The following is a 23,948-nucleotide window of genomic DNA, read 5'->3' as shown; positions in this document are numbered from 1 at the left end:
TTTAATGAGCAGTTCAGCTGAAGGATACAGGGTATTGGGATGCATCTCTGACAAGCTGAAAGCAAGCTCATGCCCTTTGCCATCTACTGTATTGTTATGATAATTTTTTTCTTTGTATGTATAAGAAAAGTAAGGCACCCTTACCTTGAAGTCAACCACTGTTGAAATCCTGCAAGAACAGATCTGCCTAAGAAGAGATCAAGACCAGGCAGACTGGGTCAACATCTACTCATGGGGGAAAAAAACCTTTCAAGAGAAAGGGTCTAAGACTGAACAAAGTTCTAGGATATGAATCAGCAACATGAGGTCTCTGGCTCAAACCTGGCACTCCGAGAGATGAGCTGACAACGGCTGCAATCCTAACCACACTTTCCTGAGAGTAAACCCCATTGAACAAAATAGGACTTACTTCTGAGTAGACCTGGTTAAGGATTGTTCCCAATGTCCCACAACTGCCATTCAAAGGACAAGAAAGGGGTATGAAGGGAGTGACACTATTGAACTAATGGGACTTAACATATAATGCTGGTATGAGTGATGGAGGAATCAGAGTTGTCCATGATTACTCACCCACTGTCACTCTAGCTATGGCTACCTCCTTTTGTTAGTTGATTTGTATGCAACAAATGTTATGATGTACAGACACTGCTATTCAAACCTATGCGCATTAGGCACTGTGCATGTTAGTGTCTGTCTACAGACATGACATCTAACAAGTGAGCATTGGGGAGGAGGGCCATGTCAAGATGTATACGCTCCAGGTAAACACAATCCTTTCGCCATGCAAAACTTTCAAACACCTGCAGATATAGCACAGGCAGAGAAGTTTTTCAGATTCTGAAAAGCTGTGATTTGCCCATGCACCCCCACCGCAAGGCCTTCAGCAAAATGAGCCACTGACCAATGTTCTAGGGTCAGCTCCCATGCCTTCCTGGCAGTTAACTTCTCTGTAGGATCTTGAAGAACAGCTTGAGAATAAATATATTACTTATTTCTTCTCATTGGCCAGTTATAACAGATAAAAATATACATGATAGGAAGCTGAAATAAAGGCAAATGACGATAATTAAGCCATAAGACTAACTATGCACAGCCTTTGGTCAAATAATGCAATTTATGTTTCATACAGTTACTATGACCTGACTGATGCTTTACAGTTTTCTTTATAAATAGATCCTATTCATTGCCAAACAGTTTGTGTTTCAAGTGTCACAAGTCAGCTATGGCTTAGTTCTCACAAACAGGAGCTGAGGTGGTAAAGCCCTGTCTGGGAGGTACTACTTCAGATAGAAAAGGGGGACTCAGGCACTTCATCTAGAAACAGTCCTATACAGAAAGCCACTTCAGGAAACAAATCTGCCAGCCCGTCCTAATTTGGGAGGGAGATGTTTGGCTGCACTCATTTCCACCCTACCTAGAGCATTGTCCCCCTCTGACTAATTTAAATAATATTTTTAAGTATTTAATCTGTGCATCGAGGGATAGCTCAGATTGATGGAGTCTCCCCCAACACACACACAATGAGGAAACAGGGGAACAGCATATCATATGGGGAAAAGTCCCTACATATGCTCTTCCCCCACATGATTGACAGAGCCAACTGAAGTATTGCCTGAGAATCAGAAAACTAAACATGCCGAAAAGAAGCGCAAAAATGTCTCGTATAACATTCTTGTACTTACTGCAAAAGAGATAGAGGACTGAGGGCAGAACTACTCACTGCTTGCAACTAGAAAACTGCTTGGCTAATTGAATAGAAGAACTACCAACAGCTTATGAAGTACCTAGAACCACATGGATCATAATTTTTGTTGTGACTTACGGTCAAGAACAGTCTACTACTATTCAAATCCGTGTTATGACCATCGAGCAAAAATCATGGCCGCCTCCCACACTTGAGTACAGGTTAGGCTCCAGAAGTCTTTATGCAAGTTTAACATCACTATTAGCAGTAGCAAACATGTTGTGAAAATGAAAAAAAAAAAAATGTATTTATTGTACACTACTCTATATTTAGTCGTCTGGGGGGGAGGGGCATCCAGGTTCAATCCCTGCTCATCCACAATGCTTCCTGGGTGACCTTGGGCCAGTTACTGTCTCTCATCTCACCTGCTCACAGGGTTATTGCAACGACAAAAGGAGGGGAAGAAATGGGCAGTATCAAAATGTGAAAAATAAATAAAGGCAGGCTAACAGGGCTTGCTGGGACTGGTTGCTGCTGTGGAAGCCACTTCATCTGGTCTTTGTGTGCCTTCTCCATTCTTTGTTAAGCTTCCCAGACATGATGCAGTGCATGTTCTCTTTTCTATTCTAGTTCACTACAGGTGGGGCCTCAGTATCTGTGGGGGAACCCCCCACAGATAGTGAAAATCATGGATAAGCAAAATCTGCAATTTTTGGCCTTATAAGTGCTCCGAAGGGGACTAGAGGGCTTCCTGAAGGAAAACAGGAACTCATGTTCTTTCGGCTCAGGAGCCATTCTGAAGCCTGCAGAGACTGCACAGCTCCAGTCCCCACTGGAGTGCTCAGGTGGGGCTGAGTCTTGATCCAGATCTGAGGATGCAAAATCCTCAGATAAACAGGCTCCACCTGTAATTCCAAAGACCTGCCTGTGGACTAAAGTACAACTCTTGGGCATCCACTGGGCCAAAACAATTACAACACATATAGGTGATGTCATTAGAATGTTCCCTTGGTCTTAAATTAGTTATATTAGTCATAGCATATCAAATCATAATTAAATTATAAGATTTGGACTATAAGATTTTTCTCTCTGTGTATTTGCCTTTTGAAGGGAGTAGATGGCAGATGTAGGGGGCCTTGATCAAACTCTGCTTTAACCCTCCTGTCCTCCTCTTCTTGCTTGAAAGTGGTGTTTTAAAATATAGGTTTCAAACCCAGCTAGTTGAAACTTCCAGTGATTGCTTAATTTGTAAGCAAAAAAGCTCAGAATGACTGAAAAAGAGTAATAAAATATTGAGGTAAGTCATTTAGGAATCTTTCAGGAAATGTAGGATAAATGGTGCAAATAAATGCTTAACATACATTCAAAATTCTTGTTCTTCAGATTTTGCTTATGGACAAGATTGTTTATTAGTCCATCTACTGAATATTAGTCCATATACTGCACATTACAGGCATGCCCCCTTATCCGCGGGGGTTCTGGAACCCTACCTCTGCGGATAACTGAGCTAGTGGATACGGGCAAATACCCTTTGCAGCGGTCCCAGAGGGCCACCTCCTAGAAGTGAGGGGGGCTCTGCTCCCCTTGCCTCCAGAGGGGGTGTGTGGAGGGGGTGTATGGGGCCTGAACCCTATCTGTGGATAACTGAATCCGTGGATACGAGATCCACAGATATAGGGGCCCCCTGTATACACAATGTTTTAAAATTCATTTACCCAGCTATTGAGTACTATGCAATACTCAGTCATTTAATTTTAATTATTTTGAAACATTTGTGCAATGACTCAAGGTAGCGGACAATTAAACTAACTCATGCAACACAATAATCTAATTTTAAAATGTAGAAGTAAGAGGGAAAACACCAAATTCTAACTATACCACCCAACCATTGTTATGTCTATGAAGGTAAAATTAGGCAGGGGGTAATTTCACATACTGGCAGGTGTGAATGGTCTAATTCAGCATTTCTCAAACTGTTGGCCAAGACCCACTAGATGGGTCATGAGCCAATTTCAGGTGAGTCCTCATTTCTATGTGTATTTTATTTTTAATATATTAGATTTGATGCTTCATGGTATGTGACTGCATTTGGGGAAATGTTACAGATCTGTACTTTTAACAGGCTACTCTGTATATGCTTTTAAAACCCATTTTTGCCCAGCCCACATGTGTGCACATTTGGTCCCTGTTGCATATATGCAACATTGGGCAGAAATGGCTTAACAATAGTCACTGGGACTAGTCAATATCCAGGTGGTGTGGACAGGATTGCAGCCTTTGGAATATCTGGGAAATTTTTTATAAACAGATCAGCAACTGTTTAGGAGGGTAAGAAGGGTTCTTTTTTATTCTAAACAATTTTTAAAACTTATACTTACTGTAAACTTTTATTTTATTGACTGACTTTTCATTTGGTTGAATGTGGTGTTGGTAAAAGTTGAATGGGATGTTGTAAAGTTGGTCCCAGTACTAAACCACGGGTCTAATTTAAGGGGAAAAAATACAGGAAGACGAAAGAAGATGAAACAGTAATTGGTTCAGAAACCACATCTCCACTAGTAATAGCAGGAATGCTACATCACATTCTACATGAATTCTTCCGCTGCAAATTCATTCTTAAAACAAACACACAAACACCCCAGAAAAAGCCTGGAAAGGAAACAGACTGACATATGCATTGTCTGGATTCTCAACTACTGAATATGTGAACAGGTAGCTGCAGAAAAATACAACAATGTCTGCTGTGCAGAAAGGACTCTGGTTGTATCGTAGCACAGAGAAGGTGAAAGGGGTGAAAAACGTATGATTTCATATAAATGATCTAAAAATTTTGGGCTTATATAGAACTTCATACATTCCAAAACAAAGCACTTTATTGTTTCATCAACAATCCAGAAAACAAAAGCACAGTTCCTTCAAGGCCTAAATTTAAAATCATTGTTAAAAAAAAAGCATGAATAAAACTTTACATCTAAAAATGCACAAGCATTAAAAAAAATTAAAAGCAAACATGATTGTAGATGACCAACAAGCAGTCTTCGTTCATTCATTTGACATGAAACTAGGCTAGGCCTCCACAGGCTACTGTCAAAGTTATGAAGTACACAAAGACGCTCTGGCTTCCACAGCCTCCATTTATTTCCTTAAGTCTTCCGTCTCCTCCAGCTCTCTTTCTTGATGTTCTCTTTCCCACCTCATTTCTTTAAGCTCTTGCCTATACTTCCGTTCAATGAACCGCTTCTGATGGGCCATCTGAGGAAAGTTATCTGAGACGAAAAAGAAACATTTCAGACATTAAATAAAGGCTTGGCATTTATACAAAAATGCTCCAGGTTTTATCATTTTGCCACATGAAAGAATTAGAAGAACTGCTGCTATTTAACATATAGCGGAGCCCCAGTTTCTGCGGATCCGGCACCCGCAGGTCTGACTCACAAATATGCGAATACGTGACCACTTCCGTTTTTCTTTCAGAGGCCTCAGAAACCAGGCCTTCTGGTTTGAAGTATAGAGATTATAGAAATAGGGTATTTAGAGATATATATGTACCTTTGTTTTTATTCTTTTTTCCTTCCTATTTTTTTTCTTTGATATATTCAGAGATATTAGAATTTATTTAGACTGAGGTATTAACTAATTGGTACATGGTATCCTACAACCCCAATGTTGTTGTGTATGTTTGTGTATTTTTAAGTGTGTTTGTCTATTTCTCTTTGGGAAAACAATAAAAAATTTTTTTTTTTTTTTAAAAGAATCCACTTCTGGTTTGCTAGTCAAACTGGAAGAGGATGTGGATAACTGTATCCATGGATCTGTGTATCCACCGAGTGTCAAGGAACGGATCCCCCGTAGATTAAAAAGGCGACAGGTACTCATTTTGACGTTTGTGAAATTTTGATATTTGTGTCCAAAGAACCAGTACATTGCCCTGGTCAGATTAAGACTTGTCCAAGGTCTCTCTGAATTTCATGGCTGGGCACTAACCAACAGTAACAGGAAGCTTCTCTTACAACACAGTTTCAAGGAGGATTTCATGATCAGTTTCTATGCGATGTGGGGCTATCTCCATTTTGACACACCTTGCTACCGCCTTCTGAGACTGAAAACAGTTTATAATGTTTCAGCTGGTATTCAGCACATCTCAAAATGAAGACATTATACTGACGTGGTGGACAGTATGCCAATACTGCAGCCAGATATGATGGTGCAAAGATATAAGATTGGAGGTCAAGACGCAGGTGAAAAGGCAGCTACTTGGGACTAACTGTTCATTCTTCCACTTGAATATTACACCATATAAAGCACTTGTTCAGCAGTGAAGCATTTCAAGTGGAGGGGGAGTGAGTATCCTCATTGCAAATGACTAACAGCAAACAATGTTGGGAAGGTCTCAGTAGTTTGAGAAGCTCTCATTTTTCATCAAGGATGAGAGGGGCTCCATCTGGAACTAATCAAGACATTCTCCCATTACTATCATAATGGGCGTTAAAAAAAGTGTTAGGGCTCTTAAAAACCAATGCACACAATCTCCCTGCCAAAGACAGTTAATAGAAGCTCAGCAAAAGTGGTGCAAAAATATGGTATGCAAACACACCATGCTACAGTGGTGATGCCAGGTGGAAGGTCACCGCTGAAAATGTCACCGGTGTTGGATTTGGTGCCAGAAGACAAATTGCTGTTTGTGATTGACTTGCGGGTGCTGACGTTGAAACAGCTGGTGTCCTTGAGAAAATGAGGCTTTCGGGTATGCATGGGGAAACACAGCTGATGCAAGAGGTTGAGAGCGACTTCAACAAAGGGCTCAGCCACTTCTGGACTCAAGGCCACAGCACTACCTTAATAAATAGATCCTCACACACTGTATGAGTCTTTGCAGAAGAGTCACTGCCAAGAAGCACTTCTGTGGTATGCGTCAGAAACGCCTCCTCCAAAAGTGAAAGACTGCTTTAGCTCATTCCCATAAACAAAGGTATAGGATCTGTAGGATCTGTTCAAATAACACGTCATGCAGCGCAATCCTATCTTGTGCTGGAACAGGCAGGCCAGGAGGCCTGTGCTGTATTCAGCACAAGATAGGGACCAGAATTGGCTCAGCTGGAGGCAAGGGGAAACTCTTCCCCTTCCCCCGGATAAGCCACTGTAGCCCCAACCAGTCTCCTTGGACTTGCGCCACCTCCAGAGGCACTGTTGGGTAACGGGGGCTAGGATCTGGCATAAGAGCCAGGTCCCAACCCCACCTCCCGCTCCCTGCCCGCCCACCCCCAGAACTGCCTTCCTCCTACCCCAGAACACTTGCCTCCTCCTCGCCCATCCCAGAGCCTTGTGTCGGCTGAGCTTGGCCAACACAAGGCTCCATCCCTGATTCAGCATGGAGGCTGGATTCAGCTTCTGTGGGCCGGCACACCCAGCGGACTCTAGAGAAGGCGCAAACATGCTTTTGGCATGTTTGCAACTTGCAACAGCCCAAGGGCGACTCTGGATTGCATCCTTAATCCTCTAACGTTTGCCCATGTTTGTATGTGAACATGCTTGCCTTATGTAGTAGGAAGTTCAATGAAGTTAGGAGAAAGTATTTGCAAATTCTCCAATATCATGTGAATGCCCCTGGCTGTCCCCCATCATGCCTGAATGGTCCCAAAGACTATTGACAAACAGAACTGATTCAAGAATCTTTGAATCCAAATATATCTTTTGCCAAAAGTATCTACAATACACAAACAGAGAATCTCAGACTTGGCTCTGAGAACAAAGACGGAGGAAAGAGACTACCGCATGGCTGAGAGGTGGAATCAAGAGTTAGAACCCCATCATCTCTTTGCCTCTAGTGCATACTCGGCATCACCTGGCAGGACAAAGTTCCTAACAACACAGTCCTGGAACGTGCTGGAATCCCTAGCATGTATGCACTTCTGAAACAGAGATGCCTGCGTTGGCTCGGTCATGTCGTGAGAATGGATGATGGCTGGATCCCAAAGGATCTCCTCTATGGAGAACTCGTACAAGGAAAGCGCCCTACAGGTAGACCACAGCTGCGATACAAGGACATCTGCAAGAGGGATCTGAAGGCCTTAGGGATGGACCTCAACAAGTGGGAAACCCTGGCCTCTGAGCGGCCCGCTTGGAAGCAGGCTGTGCAGCATGGCCTTTCCCAGTTTGAAGCGACACTTTGCCAATAGTCTGAGGCAAAGAGGCCCATAGCCAGGGAGACAGACCAGGGACAGACTGCACTTGCTCCCGGTGTGGAAGGGATTGTCACTCCCGGACTGGCCTTTTCAGTCACACTAGACGCTGTGCCAGAACCACCTTTCAGAGTGCGATACCATAGTCTTTTGAGACTGAAGGTTGCCAATACGAGGAAGCAACAGCAAGAAAAACAAAGCAAGGAAGCATCTGGAGGATTATTGCCTTATGACTTTGAATTCATTCTTAATTTATCAGATAGCAAGTAAGTGCCCTGCATTTAAGTGCCCATCGCCGCTGTGAGATACAGGAACTGGACTAGATGGGCCTATGGCCTGAGCCAGTCGGGCTGTTCTTATGTTCTTATTTATGCTCTATATTAATACATGAAAGGAAAAAATAAACAAAATTTAGAACAAGTACACAATGGGCACCTTTCATGAATGCACATTCTCAACAGATACTTAAAAAAAAGAATACTGTATTGGAATTTTACTTTTTGTAAAACAGGGTCTGAGGCTTATTGGCTGTTTGGCTGATGTAAGCAGATGATCTCAACTCTGAAAGGTAACACAAGGCAATCTCTGCCAGAGACTTCAATGGGATGGAGACTTATCTGGAGTTGCAATGCAAAGATTTAAGTTCCTGTTTGGCTGCGGCTTGTAGGTTCCACAATCAATTCAGAAGGTGAGCACCCTGGCTCCCGTCTAACAAAGTGCTGTCTTTATTTTAATCACCATGCCTAGATCATGAATGTCAGTGGACTGACTTGTGCGCCTGAATTTAAGCATGGGCTTAAGTGCTTTGCTGGACCAAGGCCAGTACTCTGCTTGACAGAGTCCTTGACAACCAGGTCTGAAATATTGTGAATTCTTCTGAAAGATTAAAGTTGTATAGTGAGAAAGTTAGGCACAAAAGTCACACAGAATGAAAACCTGTCACGTTTCAACTACATCTTTACACTGAAAGACCTATACATGGCTTTACCTTGCCCTGTACATACCCTTCATGTATGATGAGGATCACAGCTCTCTCCCATCTGCTTGCTGGCATGCCTGTCTCTGCTCCGCCTAGTCAATGTCATGTTTGCACTGCCCAGTGCAAACTATGCCCAGTGCAAACTATGTGACCTGGTGCACCACGAAGATGGAATGTACAAGTACTTCTCAGACCTATACACTACTGCAGGGTTTCTCAAACTGTGGGCTGTGATCTGATTGTTGGAGGGTTGCAAAGCTGCAATTGACAAACTGATAACAGATGCGCAAAATGCATTGAGCCCTATGAAAAGTGAAACTGAGCCACACCGCACGTTTACTCATGAGTAGACAAACGTGCCTTGGTTCATTGCAAAGGGCAGACTGAGAAGCCAACGCCACCAGAATGGTTCCATTTGAATGAACATAGCCCTCCTAAAACCCCTGAGAAGTAAGTCCCTCCCTCTAAGCTGACAAATGTATTGAACCCTATGGAAAGCGAAACTAATAGCTATCTTAATCCATGCTTGGAACGGGGATGCTGGCTGGTCTGCCCCGTAACCAATGTGGGTTGGGGTCGGTTGTGGCTCAGCCCAGGGCAAAGGGAATTCTTTCCCCTTTCCCCAGGTAACACCGCAGCAGCCCCAATGGGGATAATCAGACCTGTGCCACCACAGGAGGTGGCACAGATCTGAGCAGCCCGGAGTTGCTCCAGGCTGCCTGGAACCCGGATTAGGATCTGGCACATGTGTCAGATCCTGGTTCCATCCCCCGCACACCTGTTCCCTGGGCCCACCTGCCCTCCCCTTTCCCAAAACACTTCCTTCACACACGCCCAAATTCCTGTGCTAGCCTGACTTGGCCGTGTGGGCTTACCTTCGCGCCAGCCCAACAGGGCTTGGTCTGCCCTCCCTGCTCTCTCGGTGGCACACTGCGACACCACTCGCCTGGCACAAAGGACATGTGCCAGCCCATGCCCTGTTTTGGATTGCACCTTAAGCTACACGTTTGTGTTTACTCATGAGTAAGCAACCATGCTTGGGTGGTGAGAAAGGTCAGATGAAGGGGAGTGCAAGGCTACCTGAATCCAATCAATGTGGAGCTCAACAAGTGCTCCAGAAGGCAAGTTCCCCACCCCCCACCATAGAGGCTTGAGCTGGCAAGACTTTTTCCTTTTTTAGTTTTGTAAAGCTAGGTGGGTTCTGATGGAGTGCAATTTTTAAAAATGGGTTCCGATGCTAAAAGGTTTGGGAACCAATGCTTTATTGGAAAGAGTTGCTGTCTTTTACCAACTCCTCTCCCCACCCACCCCCACATAGTGGAGCCTCATTGCTTGTCCTCATCAGTGTGATGTTTTAATGCTGTTTAGAGGGAAGCTTTGAATCTCAATCTAGCCCAAATAAAACACGTTGTCTTTAAAATTGATTTTGTCCCAAATCACACTGAACTGGTTTAAATATTAGAATGAACTAGGCACTGGGTAGGGCTGAAAATCTTATGGTGTTATTTTCCATAAGTTATGGAAAATAACACCATATGTTATGGGGTTATGGGGGGGGGGTTGTGGCTTTTGCAGGTACATTACAGAGATCGTTTACTTGGTGGAACAGCGCTGGCTTCCCCATTTCATCTCCCCTTATTTAATTGTTTTACTTTAATTATTTATAATTATTCATTTTAATTTATATGCAGCACAATCCTAACCAGCCTTGAAGCAGGCAGGCTAGCAAGCCTGCACTGCATCCAAGACAGGACTGGGGCTGAAATCCTTTTACTGGGGCCTGTGTTGGTGCGGCGAGGCTGGTGCAAGTTCGTGCACCGGCCTAACCCCACTTATGTTGGTGTGAAAGTGCATTACGACACTTTCGTGACAACGATGGCACCGGCCTATCTGCAGGTCAGGATTGCACCCTTAATTATTAATAACCTGCCCATCTTGGGAAAATGGCACAATTTCAGTGTTTGCTGCATTCTCAGAAAAGGAATTCCCACTTGATGATGTCACTTCCGGCCATGACATCACCACCAGGTTAGTGACATCACTTCCAGTGGGTCCCAGACAGATCATCAATCTAAAAAGTGGATCCCAGCGCTAACAGTTTGAGAACCACTGCACTACTGGAATATGTGTACCTACAACCCTCTGCAAATGTGAGATCTAACAAATGGACACATGTAACAAGTGTATATCAGAATGTATGTGGTGGGTGGATAAGCACAAATCTTTAAAACATGTGCAGCACTCCAATACCTACACATATTACAGGTGGAAAGCAAGGACTTTTTCTAGAGCTTTTAAGTGTTGTTTCTAAGAGCATCCGCTACGTGCAGGGAAAGTGAACCACTTAATCATAGGGTTTTCATACGTTTCACTATAGAGCCCACTTTATTTTGTCCAAATGACAAAATAAATGAGAGACGGGCTTTTCAAACAGCTGAATTATCTGGAGTTCACATAAAAAGCTATGCTCTTCTCAGACTATCATGCCTTTTTTTTGAAACCTGAGGTTTGCTTATAATAGCAAGTATCTTGTGCCAATACATTTCCATTTTGCATGACACCACTTACCAACATTTTTTTTTAACCAGGAAATTCTTGTTGCTATAAACTGACAATATAGTGGTTTCAAAATCTGCTAAGATGTTTAAAATAATAAATCATTGATCAAAGAAGTGAAGGACATTATTAAGGCTTTTTATATGGTGGTGGAGAAACATGGTTTACATTTGTGAACTGAATATTTTACACAGAGCCTGTCTGGCCAAACCTGCCTGGGATGAGAATGGTTTTGAGTCTCCCTTCTATTGCAGGGAGAAGCAAAACAAGTAATCTATAATGTCTTGCATTTGTTTAAGTAGGGGATCTTCCTGACTGCAGCATACAATGCACCTGGGTTTACAAAAGAGGGGATAAGATCCAGTATGCACCATTGCTGCTGGATCCACCCCTCCTGTCTCCTCCCCATCCCCTGATTTCTCCTCCTCCTCACCTCCCACCACCTGCCCCAAACTGCTGCCTTAAACAGTCTCATTTCCACCAGCAAAAGTGGGCAGCCACTAGCAACTGAGCTGGCAGCCTTGTTGCACTAACTGTCAGTGTCAGTGACCGAAACAACCTCCTGTGTCGTGCCATGGATCCAGGCATTTCTGCGGGCAGAATGCACATTCCATCAGCAGCCCCAAAACAACAGGACTGGGCTAAAAGGCTGGTATCCTAAGGACACTTCCCCAGTAGTAGATCTCCCCAGTTCTGTGCCCCAGGTCAAAGGTCCGTGATGGCGCCTTCCATGGGATGCCGCCATCCCCCACGTGCAAATCCACTTACCTGGAGCGCACGGAGCCTCACGTGACTCCAGGATGTGTCGGGGAAGCCATCTGAAGCTTCCCCTGTGCTTTAAATTGTACTTCCAGAAAACCAAAAGCACAGTTTCTGACTGTGTTGGGAGCCTCAGGGAGGCGTCTGCGTGGTCCTAGAGGCGAATGAGGCTTCGTACCTGGGACATTTTCCCCATTAAGTCTGCCACTGCACTTGCTTGGGTGTAAGCCCCACTAGAAACAGGACTTACTTGCAAGTAGAAATGCAAAGGATCATGCTGCAAACATTTAGGCTCATTATTCCCTATAGATGATTCAGTGCAAATATGTGTGGTACATATGCTATTTCTCAGTTCAAAATGATCTAAAATAAATAAGCAGGAGGAAGGAAAGCAATTTGATGCTCAAGACCATGTGCCCATTTTAGCTCTGTTTTTCTCACTCCACCCACACTCTTCCCCTCACCATCAACGGAATAAAACAAAATAATCCACAGCAGTTTCCAAGAAACCCTCTTACATTTTTCGAGCGCATCCATTGCTGCACACATCTCTGCTTGCTGAATGCTGTTTAAAAAAAGAAAGAAAGAAAAGAAACAATGAAAATGGCAAATGTATTTATGGGGTAAACTACAGCTTCTCAGAAGCAATGGCTCCAATTGCTCTTTTGAGACCAATTTTTCAAATAATCATTCGTCAGTTGTTCCCATAAAAATCCTTTGTACATGCAACCAACCTTCCCCAAAACAGAGATCAATACTATTAAGACACTCCCTTCGTAATTCTTTGGTGAATTATTTTAATGAAAAAATTACATTAAAAAACCCAAACAAACCTACAGCTCTAGAAAATGGATGGCAATATTACAGCACATTTTCCTGCTAATATTTTATCATGAATTATTTTTTTATCTTATTCCTACTTTCAACCCGGGAAAGCAGGAAAGTGATCAATGGAGAGTGAGAAGCCCTTTAAATATTATTTATCACATTACTGGCACTTTCGGTATTCTGTGTTCTTTTACAATGCTTGACTCATTCATCCTCACCACAAGCCCTTTCCAGTTAATGGAAACTCAGGCTGGAAGACAGCAATCTACATAAGGTTACTCAGTCAAGCCCACGGCTGAACTCAATTTGAAGCCAGGACTTTCACATCACAGCCACAGATTGACAGCGACTCTCTGTAACATTTTGCAGCAGTAGTTCCCAAACTTTTCAACTGGTGGCTCCCTTGACCTACTGGCCATTGGCTGTGGCTCCCCATTAGAACTACAATCCTATACAAGTACAGCGTGGCTGGTTTTTTCACAAGGATTTCCCAGCTGCCCTGGCTGGTTTAGGTGGCTCCGAGGAGCGGGGAGGTGGCGGGCTCATTGTATTACAGATTTTTCATCAGCAAATTTTTCACGTTCAGAAGTCCAATTCTGCAAGGTGGGGATGGGAATGGGACAGTTCTCAGCCTCCTTGACAACTACACTTCCTAAAAATATTTGATAGGGAACCATAAACTGGCATAAAACTGGGGCATATTTATAGTACAGGTTAGCTCAGCCAGGGATCAGAGTGATTAAATCATTTGCTACCTTCATGACTCCCCATCTACGAAGTTCACATTGCACCTGATTCTGTAAGTCGATTATACCAATAAACCCCCCGTCCCCACTAAAGACCTGAGCCGCACAGTAATGGCAAGGACACAGCTGCTTCTTTGTGGTCTGGCCTCATGCTCCTTCATTAATATGCCCTGCATGAAGAATTTCGGTGCAGGACCGAAAGGGCCTCCTGGTGTCACTACTGCGACACACAAATTGAGCATGCATTCAAAGAATGGTAAAACTCCTTTAATTCCACTTTCAAAGTTAAAACGAGTTAGCATGTAACTCACTCTCATTTGCACACAATGCCAGATGGATATGTTCAGATACCAGCCTGACCTTGACCCATTGCAGCAAAATAGATCAACGTGCTGAAGATTCTTAAAGAGAGAGGCAAGATGGAACCTAAACCTCATGGGGTTAAGACATAAATCCAGAGCATAGAGAGTGCCCTTTCTCCAAGATTCTCCAAGCATCTCTGGTCAACTTCCACAACACAACCCATCCTTTCATTCCCTGATCTGTGTACTCCAGTTTGCTCCAACCCCAGCTTCTTTCTTTGCTCCAGGAAGAGTGCCCCAGTTAAGACCCCATGTCTCCAGAAATAGTCAATTTCTGATAGTCTGGGCATGAAGATCAATGGTCAATTCAGCGGCAATTCAGACCTCGCATGTGCTACGTATGTGCTACAGAATGTCCCAACAATGGCCACGTTTACTAAGCACAGCAGTGCAGGGTAAGGCTACACGGTTGCCTTGTGTCACTATGGCCCAAACCCTAACCCACTTTCCAGCACTGGCATAGCTGTACCAATGGGACATGTGCTGCATCCTGCAGTTGGGGGGCACTCATGGAGGCCTCCTCAAAGTAAGGGAATGTTTGTTTCCTTACCTAGGAGCTGCATTGCCCTTATGTAAGTGCCGGAAAGTGGGTTAGGATTGCACTCTATGTCGCTGTTATTAGTGCCAGGTGCTGTGGGGCTTTGAATCAAGAGCCCTGTGGATCACTCTCTGGCTCTCTGCACCTCCAGGAAAGAGAAGGTCCAACTGGGCCACATACACAACAGCTCAGAATTGTTCTGACCATGTATCTGTATATGTGTGTCAGGTGACACCAGAGTATCCATGAGATCCCAAGGTTTAACATAACATTTCCAGACCTACTACATTATGTTACATCTGGGTGAGTTGTTGCTGAGGAACACCAACAAAGGTGACCTTCAACCCATCTGCTGCCCAACTGACTTCAGTCCATCTGACCTCAGCCTGTTATCTGTTTGGCCAAGCCCCATCATTGGGCCTGAACCCCTGACAACTACACAGAGGACCTGCACCCCTGCTTGTATTTCTGCTTCCTGGCTTCCCTTGATACCAAGTAGATAGGCAACAGCGAATAATAGGAATGTTCATGTTCTTTAGGGTATACATCTAAAAAGCCAAAGAGTTCTCTGCAGCATGGAAGCCACTGTTTGACCACCCAGGTTAGTTATAACTTCACCATACCTTGGTCCTTTACCGCATCCTATTCTTTCCCCTTTGAAATAAACAGCAACTGTATATGTCCTGGCGTGCGAAGGTCCCACTGTTTGCAGAGTCCTAAATCACAAGAGACACAGCAAAAGAACATGTGCACTTTTGACAATAGGTTCTTAACAAAAATGCCACCATGCTGAAAGAGATTATCACAGGACTGCAGAGAGACAGCTTTATGTATTACTTTACAAGACCCTGCCAATACGTCACTGGTTTAAAAGTGAAGTATTTATGTATGCTTGGTGTAAGATTATAGGCACTTACACTTTTTGGCAAGCCTGGGTCTAGAGGATATAGATACATCAGGTGCCATGAAAAATGTTGTCACTCTAAGTGGCAAATACCACAAATGGCTTCATCAGTAACAGAAAAGTTACAGGATCTGTCACTAGCTAGGCAGTCATTCCTTTTGACCGAGAGTTTGATATAAATCTCCAACCATTTTAAGATGAGACACAATTCTCAGACACACAATAAATTTGTTTTTCTCATCTGCCCTCCAGTCTACCTCCACTGTCATGATGGACACTTGTTCTACACAGAAAGAAGCATAAAGTAAGTTTTGGAAATAGGAGAGTAAATTATAACACGGCAATTTGCACATAAAGAGCATAATTCTGGTGTAGACTGACTAAGATTTTTGTAGTAAAGCACAAAGTCAGTTCTCAATACTATTCCATTTCTATGACCAACAGACGAAATCTGGGACAATGACAAGAAAGTGAAGAGATGTGGCTTTTATTCAGATCAGAACAGGATTCTCAATGGTTTGGAGCCAAAAAGGTTCCAGAATAGTTTCCAGGGATGTCACACATAAAGCCCATAGATGAACTATATTCATTTGTAAGTATCAGACTATCAGTACTGGTTGCCACCACACCAATCAACAACTCTGCAGTGGTTTCAATAAAGATTGAGTTTTCAGCATGAAAGATATATTGTACCTTTGTTTTAGAAGCAGAAAGCAATTCCTTTTTTTTTTTTTCCCCAAAAGCTAGATCATCTCTCATCCTAGTCATATGGAAACAAAGACTCAAACATAAATGCTAAGAGCTGAAAGTGAGAGATCAGCTTGCAAAGTGGTAGTTACTTTACACAGGAATCCTTACTTATATAGAGGAATGTCGGGCTCCTTCCCTTCTGTCCGGAGAGTTAAGCAGCATTGCTGGAGTTGGGATTTGGGGTCATTCCAGTCCTGGTTTAAAATGAATTCCTAAGACGACAAAGTAACCCCCAGGAAAACAAACAAACAGCCTCAAATTAGAGAAAGAGAAACAGGTTGGAAACAGCAAACCTCAGGGGGCCCTCCGTATTCACAGACTGACTTATCACCCCCCCCAAGAGATGAGGGGAGCTCTGTCTATCTGCAACCTCTGCCGTGCTCAAACTGAGCCCAAAAGTGAAAAAAGTCACTTCTGGTTTCTCCATGGAACTGGAAGTGATGTTTTTAATGCCTTATAAAGCATTGACTCCTAATGACTTATAAAGGTAATAAAAATGTCACTTCAGGTTTCATGGAGAAACCGGAAGTGACTTTTTTCACTGTCAAGCTCAGTCTGAGCCTGGCAGAGGCAGTGGATGGGTGTCTGCGGCCTCTGCTGGGCTCAGAGGACTCTCCGGAGGCGAGGGAAGCAGAGATCCCCTTGGCTCTGGAGCGTTGGGGGAGGCATTGGCACATATCTGTGGTTTCACTTAATTGCAGGGGTTTCTGGAATAGAACCCCTGAGGATGCAGGGGAACACCTGTAAATAGGGATCTCATCATACACTATGGATTGCTTCACAAGCAGTGTGAAAAGAAGGAAGCTCACACAAAATAACTTCCCTGTCTTCTTCTCCCCATCTCAGTTCATCTACAAGAAGCTGATTCTGATGGTCAAGACTCTTGGGAATGGCTTGGAATGCAGTGTGAAGGGCGCTGCAGGAATGGGTCAAAATCTGATGGAGCCACTACTGGCTCAAGATGCCTCTACCCAAGGTTGAGTGTAATTGATGGCAAGCCAAGGTTAGTTGCTGTGTAATGTAGTCTTACCTTCAGTCTTGGAAAGAAGCACACATTCATGAAGGTGTGAACATATTCTAAATCCTTATCTATGTACAGTGCAGCAATAAAGGCTGAAAAGACACAGATATAAATAGAATTACTCTTATTGGCAAAAATGCTTACAAGTTTCCAGAGAATCCATAAACCATGGAGCTCTCAGCATCTCTCATGGTGAACATCCCTGTGTCAAAGAACTAGGTGGCTGAGCTGTCACAGTGCATATTAAAATAGTACAGAAAGACAGCTGTCTTGACTAGTACTGTTCTTGGGAACAGGAAAAGACAGAATGAAGGAGAAAGGTAGCAGTGCCACAAAAGACCTACAGCAAGTGTAGGGGGCACCTGAAAGACAAGAGTGTCAGAAAGCAAAACGGAAGGCTGGCTTGCTGATCCTCTGCACCGTCAAGCAACACAGATGAAATGAAGTCTGTCTCTGGAATCACAACTATTGGGGGTAGTGCCTTCTGCTTCTCAGCCCAGTCAGGACGCTATGTGTGTCCTGATTAGGCTGAGAAGCAGATCTACAGATGCATGAAGGGCAGTCACAGAGAAGATGGTGCTTTTTCTAGCAAATATCTAGTAACTATCTAGCAAGTGCATGTCACAGTTAGAGGAAGTGGGTCCAACTTTAAGGGTTACATCTGCATGAAATCTACTTCTGCTGTTAAGTATGTGGCAAGAATTTGACAGACTGGGAGCACTGTTTCCCACTAAGCCTTGCGGCTGCACAGCCTGAAGCCAAGCTACATGCAGCTCAGAGTTTGGCAGAACCAGAAGTTGGTGATGACATATGACATCATCGCTGGAAGATGCCATGGGAGAACTCTGTGTAGCAATACTGATTTTTAGAGGGAACCCTGATTAGGAGAACTGTCAACTATGGAGAAAAGTTATGTGGAATCATCTTAGTCAGTACACCTTGGGCTGTGTAAATAGCACAGCCAGCAAACCTACCATCTCCACTGAACAAGCAATGGTCTGATGGTAATGGTCAGAAATGAGAGAGAGCCATGTCCACATCGTCTATGAACAGATGCACTTGATCTCCAATGAAAGAGATATACAGTCACAAGTTCAGCTGTCTACTTATGAACATGTGATGATGCCTTATACTGAGGCAGGGCAATGATCCATCTGTTTTACTAGATCAGTAGTATCAAACAAGGACCTTCAAACCTGGCCCCGATCTAGCGTCCCCAGATAACCCATCCAGGTGTGGCATGATGTTGGCAAAGGTTTATCATTCCGTGCCACAGACCCCACTTTTCACAGCCAATCTTCATTGTAACATGCACCAGGCAGCCGCTTGCCCCCAGAAATTGGGGTGCAGAGCCTGCTGGGGTGACAGGCAGCAGAAGTGGCTGCCCAGTGCAAATTCTGATGAAGATTGGCTGCAAAAAGTGGAGGCTGCGGCAGAGAACAGTAAGGCTTTGCCACTACCATGCCCGGGTTATCCGGGGATGCAGTGGGCTGCGCTTTGGAGACCGTGCTGGTCTTGAACAATGTCAGTGAGACCGAACCAATGCTATAGCTGTGACCTTTCCCTCTTGACAGAGTTGAAAACAGAGTCACTGAAACTTCAACATCTACACAAATTAACAAAGAAAGCATTTTGAAGAGCTGGGGACAGAGCCTGGGCTCCTAAATCCTGAGGTTTAGCCAACAGGCTATAACTTCTTGGAGATAAATTACTGCAGAGTATACACTCTGAATGCTTAGGACATAAATCATGATTGTTTGTGAACAACTTCCATTTACTAAAAGGATTTGGCAAGAGACATGGGGCCTGTTCAGCTCACAAAACGTATTAAAATGCTCTGGATAGAGATTAACTTCCTTTGCCTGATATTTACTGCCATTTCACTTGGACTGGAAGAACTTAAACAAAAAAACACAAAGCAAAACCTTATGAATTACTGAAAAGTGATTTGTACTTCACTACTGTACTGGTGGGAGCTTTTTATGTAATCACTAATTGTTTCAAGTAAAACAAGGATACCCTGTTCAGTGCTTTTCAAACTGTGGATTGGGATCTACTAGGTGGGTCGTGAGCTGATTTCAGCTGGGTCGCGTAACACCTAGCGCAGCTCCCATTAAAGATATGAGAAGGTGGGATGTTGGAAAGGGGGAGGGCTGTGTGGTTATTTTGCTTGTGTCAGGGTTGTAGATAGGCTTTTTTTCTTTTTGATTCACTTCGCAGTTCGAAAATGGCTGAGAAATAATGCAACTTATTGCTGCATTCTCAGGAAAGCAGTTGGCTCTAGCATCACAATGACTCACTTCTAGCTTGATGGTGTTGCATCCGACCATGACATCACTTCAGGTGGGTCCTGGACAGGTGGGTACTCCAAACTGGAGGCCGCTGAGCAACAAAAACTCCTTCCCTGTCCTGAACAGCTCTTACCATTCTGCTGCTCTTCTGCTTCGTTCATGTGGGTACAAAGATGCTCTGGACAATCACATCTATAGTCTGACGTCCCAGCAGGCTTTGCACCAGGATGTCCATGCCATGGAAGTGACTGCCCAGAGCATCCCTGTACCCACATGACTGAGGAACAAAGCAGCAGAGCAGTGGAACAGTAAGAGCTACTCAGAGGGGAGGGATTTGGGTGAACACCAGATCTGGGTTTGGTGAGATCTGGACAATCTCTCTGTCTTAAGAGATTGTGAATGGGTGGTCAGATCATGTGGTCACCCCCCCCCCCAACAAACATTATTGCCCTTCCCCTGACAGCCTGAATAAATATATAAATTTATATATACGTTTATATATTTAAGGTTTCTAAATGTACTGAACTTCATCTTAATGCAAAGAAAGGTTTTCAATCACAATTTGAAACCAGGGATTGAAGCTTTGTAAACTATGACTGAGAGAAGATTCAGTTTGTGTAAACCAAACTTAAGGTTGATGAAAACAAAACCCTTAACAATAGGTGAGAATCAAAAGAATTATGGCATCTGCAGGCCTATCAAATAATTTTCGGATGCTCACCACTTTCTGTGATGAAATGTAAAATAAATGTGTGTATTACTAACAAACTCAAAATACTGTACAAGGCTGACCTTCCTTATCCACAGTTTCAGCACTTGCAGATTTGATTCATCATGGGTGCTGAACTGAGGCTAGAGGAGCTCAAGAGACCTCCTGGATACAGCAGGAAGTCCCTTCCAGTCACATCCAGATGTCCTCAGATGGCCCCCATCACAATTTGATTATCTGCGGGTTTTGGTATCTGCAGGGGGTCCAGGAATGGATTCCCCATGGATATAGAGGGCCGACATGTAGTATCACTTTGAGATACTGAAGGAAATTTTCTAACCTACAATTTAACAAAATAAAATCTACCACTCATTATTAGCAGAAGGAAAGATCATCATAAATTTTCTTTTGCATTTCTTAATGAAATGAACCCCCAAATCCTCAACATTAAGCAATTTGATTAATCTGACTGGCTGGTGTGTTAGCATGGCTAGGATGTGAGACATGTGCTGAGGAGGCCTGGGTTCAAATACTCACTCATGAATGAAGCTGAGCGACACACTATCTCTCAGTTTATAATCATTTATGCTATCTTGAGCTTTTCAGAGGATTGAACGTGATAGATAAAATAAGTGCATGCCAATTAAACTTTGCTGCCCTAGTGATAACACACTTATCACATACAAAAATGAATGAATGAATGAAGTTATACCCAAACAAATCAGTCATGGCTAAGACCACTGAAATCAATGGGACAAAAGTTAGTTGTGACAAACGTAAATCTCATTAATTTCAGTGGAGCCAGTCATGATCGACTTTCTGCAATGTTGGGCAATATAACCCAACATTGTCATCTTGAATTGATTACAGTCTTATATATCCTCAAAGGCATCCTGAATTCATCAGATCTGGTCTTCTTTAAGTAGGAATTACCACGATGACAAAAAGACTTTCTTTCGCTGCACTAAAAAAATCTCTTAAAGCTACCAACCACTTCTGAAACTTTCAGTTTCAATTCATATGAATACATGAAGCTAGCATATACTGTCTCAGACCATCTAAAAAATGCCCTCTATATTGACTGTCAGCAAGTCCCCAAGGTTTCAGACAGGTCTTTATCAGCCCTACCTGGAGATACCAGAGATTAAAAAACATGCTCTCCAACTGAGCTACAGCCCTTCCTCTCTTGCTCCATTGCTCTTAAGATGAAGACAAAGAAAATTAACATTGGCACTCACATTCCAAAAGATCTGCTAGCGTCTTGGTCCTTAATGCAACAGGCCGCTTGGTCTTGTCATTTGTAATGGCAAACTCCTGCATACCCAGTTCTTCTGCTACTTTGGCCTGTGTCCTGTTGTTGACCAGGGAACTTCGCAACAGCTGTTAACAGGAGGTATTACATCTTGTTAAACTCTCTGCAGTGCCCAAGAATAATACCAGCTGAAGATTCAAAACTTTTTGTTTTCCCTTCACTTTTTCTGCTGAAGAACCTTTCTGCATTCTCCATAGAGCTCCTGCATGGTGGATTCTGACGCATGGGTCTAGGCACATTTCAGGTCACAAAAACATCACACATCATGTGGGGCATCACTGCTATTTTGCATTGAGTGTGCCCTATGGAACATAGCCCACGCTCCTCTGAGATTGTACATGGCAGAAAAAAAATGAGTGGGATTTTGATGCACAAGCTGTCTGTTATTATTGATCAATATTATTGACAACCAAATTATGAAGGGATGGTGTTGTGGCTTCACTAATAAGGTTACAACAAAAGGCAGCAGGATGTCAATTCCAGCTCTTTGCTACTCTGTGCATTGCCTACACCAAGTGATTCCATGCTACTGCCATTTGCTGCCAGGTCAGGTGGTGGTGTTGGTGAAACATTCCACACAGCAACTTCCTCTATACCTTGTACATATGTGGTTCCTTCTCCCAGTCCCAGAGAGCTAGTTTGCTCCACAGAAATGCCAGAGTAGAATGCTTCTGTTTCCAATTATCTGTTCACATACTCTTGCAACCAAATTGCTGCTTTCAAATGGCAAAAGGGAGTGGAGGGCTCTGTGTCATTCTAGCCTTTTCTTCCGTCTTATTCCAGAAGCCTTGCAATCCCCAGAGCACAAAAAGGAGAATAATGATCAAGTCTGGATGATCTGCCACAACCTTATTTAGCAAGTTTAGGCTCAGGAGTGCTAGGAGAAAGAGATGATGGGAGCAAGAGAGGGTAAAGGATACCACCCCATAGTTTATGGGAGCCTGAGTGAGAGAGTTGAAGAAGAAGAAGACCTACGACAGCATTTCTCAAGCAGTGGTAGTCGTACCATCAGTGATACTTGAGATGGTATCTGATGGGACCTGTGAGACCCCCAGTCCCCAGGCAGCAAGTCTAGCAACACAGCAAGCCATCATAGGAGGTTTGGCTCAGCGGGCAGATAAAACCCTCTGCCCCGATCCTCTTACTGGTGCTTGTTGCATCGCATCTGGCCTCCCAATCCGGAAGGAACTGACGATGACCTTGCCAATTACTTCTGATGGTACTTCCAGTAAGCGAACTGTGCAAAGAGGTACAGTGGGAACAAATGCTGAGAACTGCTGATATAGGGTGAACTGCCTCCCCTTGGCTATCATGACCCTAGGAGAAGGGGCTTGAGAGAAACTTCCAGAAAGGGGTCTGAACAATAGCCCAAGATAATTCATTTTATTTATTTTTAAATATTTCTGACTCCTCAGGCTGATGAGCTTCCTTTTCTCCATACATACAGAAATTCCTTCCTTCTTTCCAGGTTTGAAGCAACCCAGAGTTTGTTTTTTCACACAAAGCAGCAAACAATGGTTTGCACTTGCCCCACAAACCAGGGTCAACTATAGTGTGGGGTTATACTGAACCAGACTACTATGTAATCCTGCTTCCTCTTTTAAATGATGTAACATTAAAGTCAGAAAATACACCAAGTTATATTTCTCTTATAGACAGAGGTGTTTGTTTCCGGTGAGTAAGATAGGTTTACACCCTAAGCCTTACCAAACATAATGGGCTTACTTCTGATTAAGGTAAATAACACCGTTTTCAAACACCTTTAGCTATAGATTAGGTGTGCTCTACTTCTGCCCTGTATACATAACAAAGAGAGCTACTTAATAGCAGATAAAAACTGCTAACTTGCTAATTATGGAACTGCGTAAGTTACGGCTTACCTATAATCCCCTCTAACTGTCAAAAGGCTGCTGTGTGAATCATGGTATTATGGAACAGATTTATTACTCTCATTCTGGACTGGTGGGTGTTATTACAATTTTGGCCAATGCAACTTAAATTTGATGATATATAGTCTTTTCATACTGGGCAAAACGAGCTGGTCCCCAAAGTGTCCATTGTAAGAGGATAGCAGTGTTAATTTTTTACAATGCAGTCATCTGTGGCAATTGAGAATTAAGAACTGTGAGACTCAAGAACTGGTTGACAGGCAAAGAGAGCCAAGTGCTTTAATTAACAGCAGCAAGTTTCCAAAAGAATAAGCATGTAACTTATTGTTGGGACAACTTCAGCTGTGAATCAGTGGCTCGGAAAGCAGACTTAACTGTGTGTTGAAATTTGCATAGGATGCGAAGGCTGAATGAATAGCTGAGGAGCTGAAAATTTCCATG

General features: G+C 43.4%; 1 protein-coding gene across 2 annotated transcripts in view; it reads right to left on the bottom strand.

Annotated features, from left to right (window-relative positions):
• Nucleotides 1–4,535: 4,535 nt before the first annotated feature.
• DROSHA (drosha ribonuclease III) overlaps nt 4,536–23,948 on the bottom strand; it is a 94,766-nt gene continuing 75,353 nt past the window's right edge. For both annotated transcript variants that reach the window (XM_066624280.1, XM_066624282.1), the window contains exons 27-32: nt 21,545–21,686; nt 17,316–17,398; nt 16,394–16,497; nt 15,255–15,347; nt 12,676–12,722; nt 4,536–4,950 (exon numbers count right to left, since the gene is read on the bottom strand). In XM_066624280.1, the coding sequence (XP_066480377.1) occupies nt 4,820–4,950; nt 12,676–12,722; nt 15,255–15,347; nt 16,394–16,497; nt 17,316–17,398; nt 21,545–21,686 (600 nt within the window). In that variant the 3' untranslated portion in view covers nt 4,536–4,819. The remainder of the gene's footprint in view (nt 4,951–12,675; nt 12,723–15,254; nt 15,348–16,393; nt 16,498–17,315; nt 17,399–21,544; nt 21,687–23,948) is intronic.

Source organism: Tiliqua scincoides, chromosome 4 (assembly GCF_035046505.1).
Source record: "Tiliqua scincoides isolate rTilSci1 chromosome 4, rTilSci1.hap2, whole genome shotgun sequence".
Taxonomy (NCBI): Eukaryota; Metazoa; Chordata; class Lepidosauria; order Squamata; family Scincidae; genus Tiliqua; species Tiliqua scincoides.
Note: the sequence above shows the minus strand (reverse complement) of the source record. Positions and strands in the feature narration are given on the sequence as shown.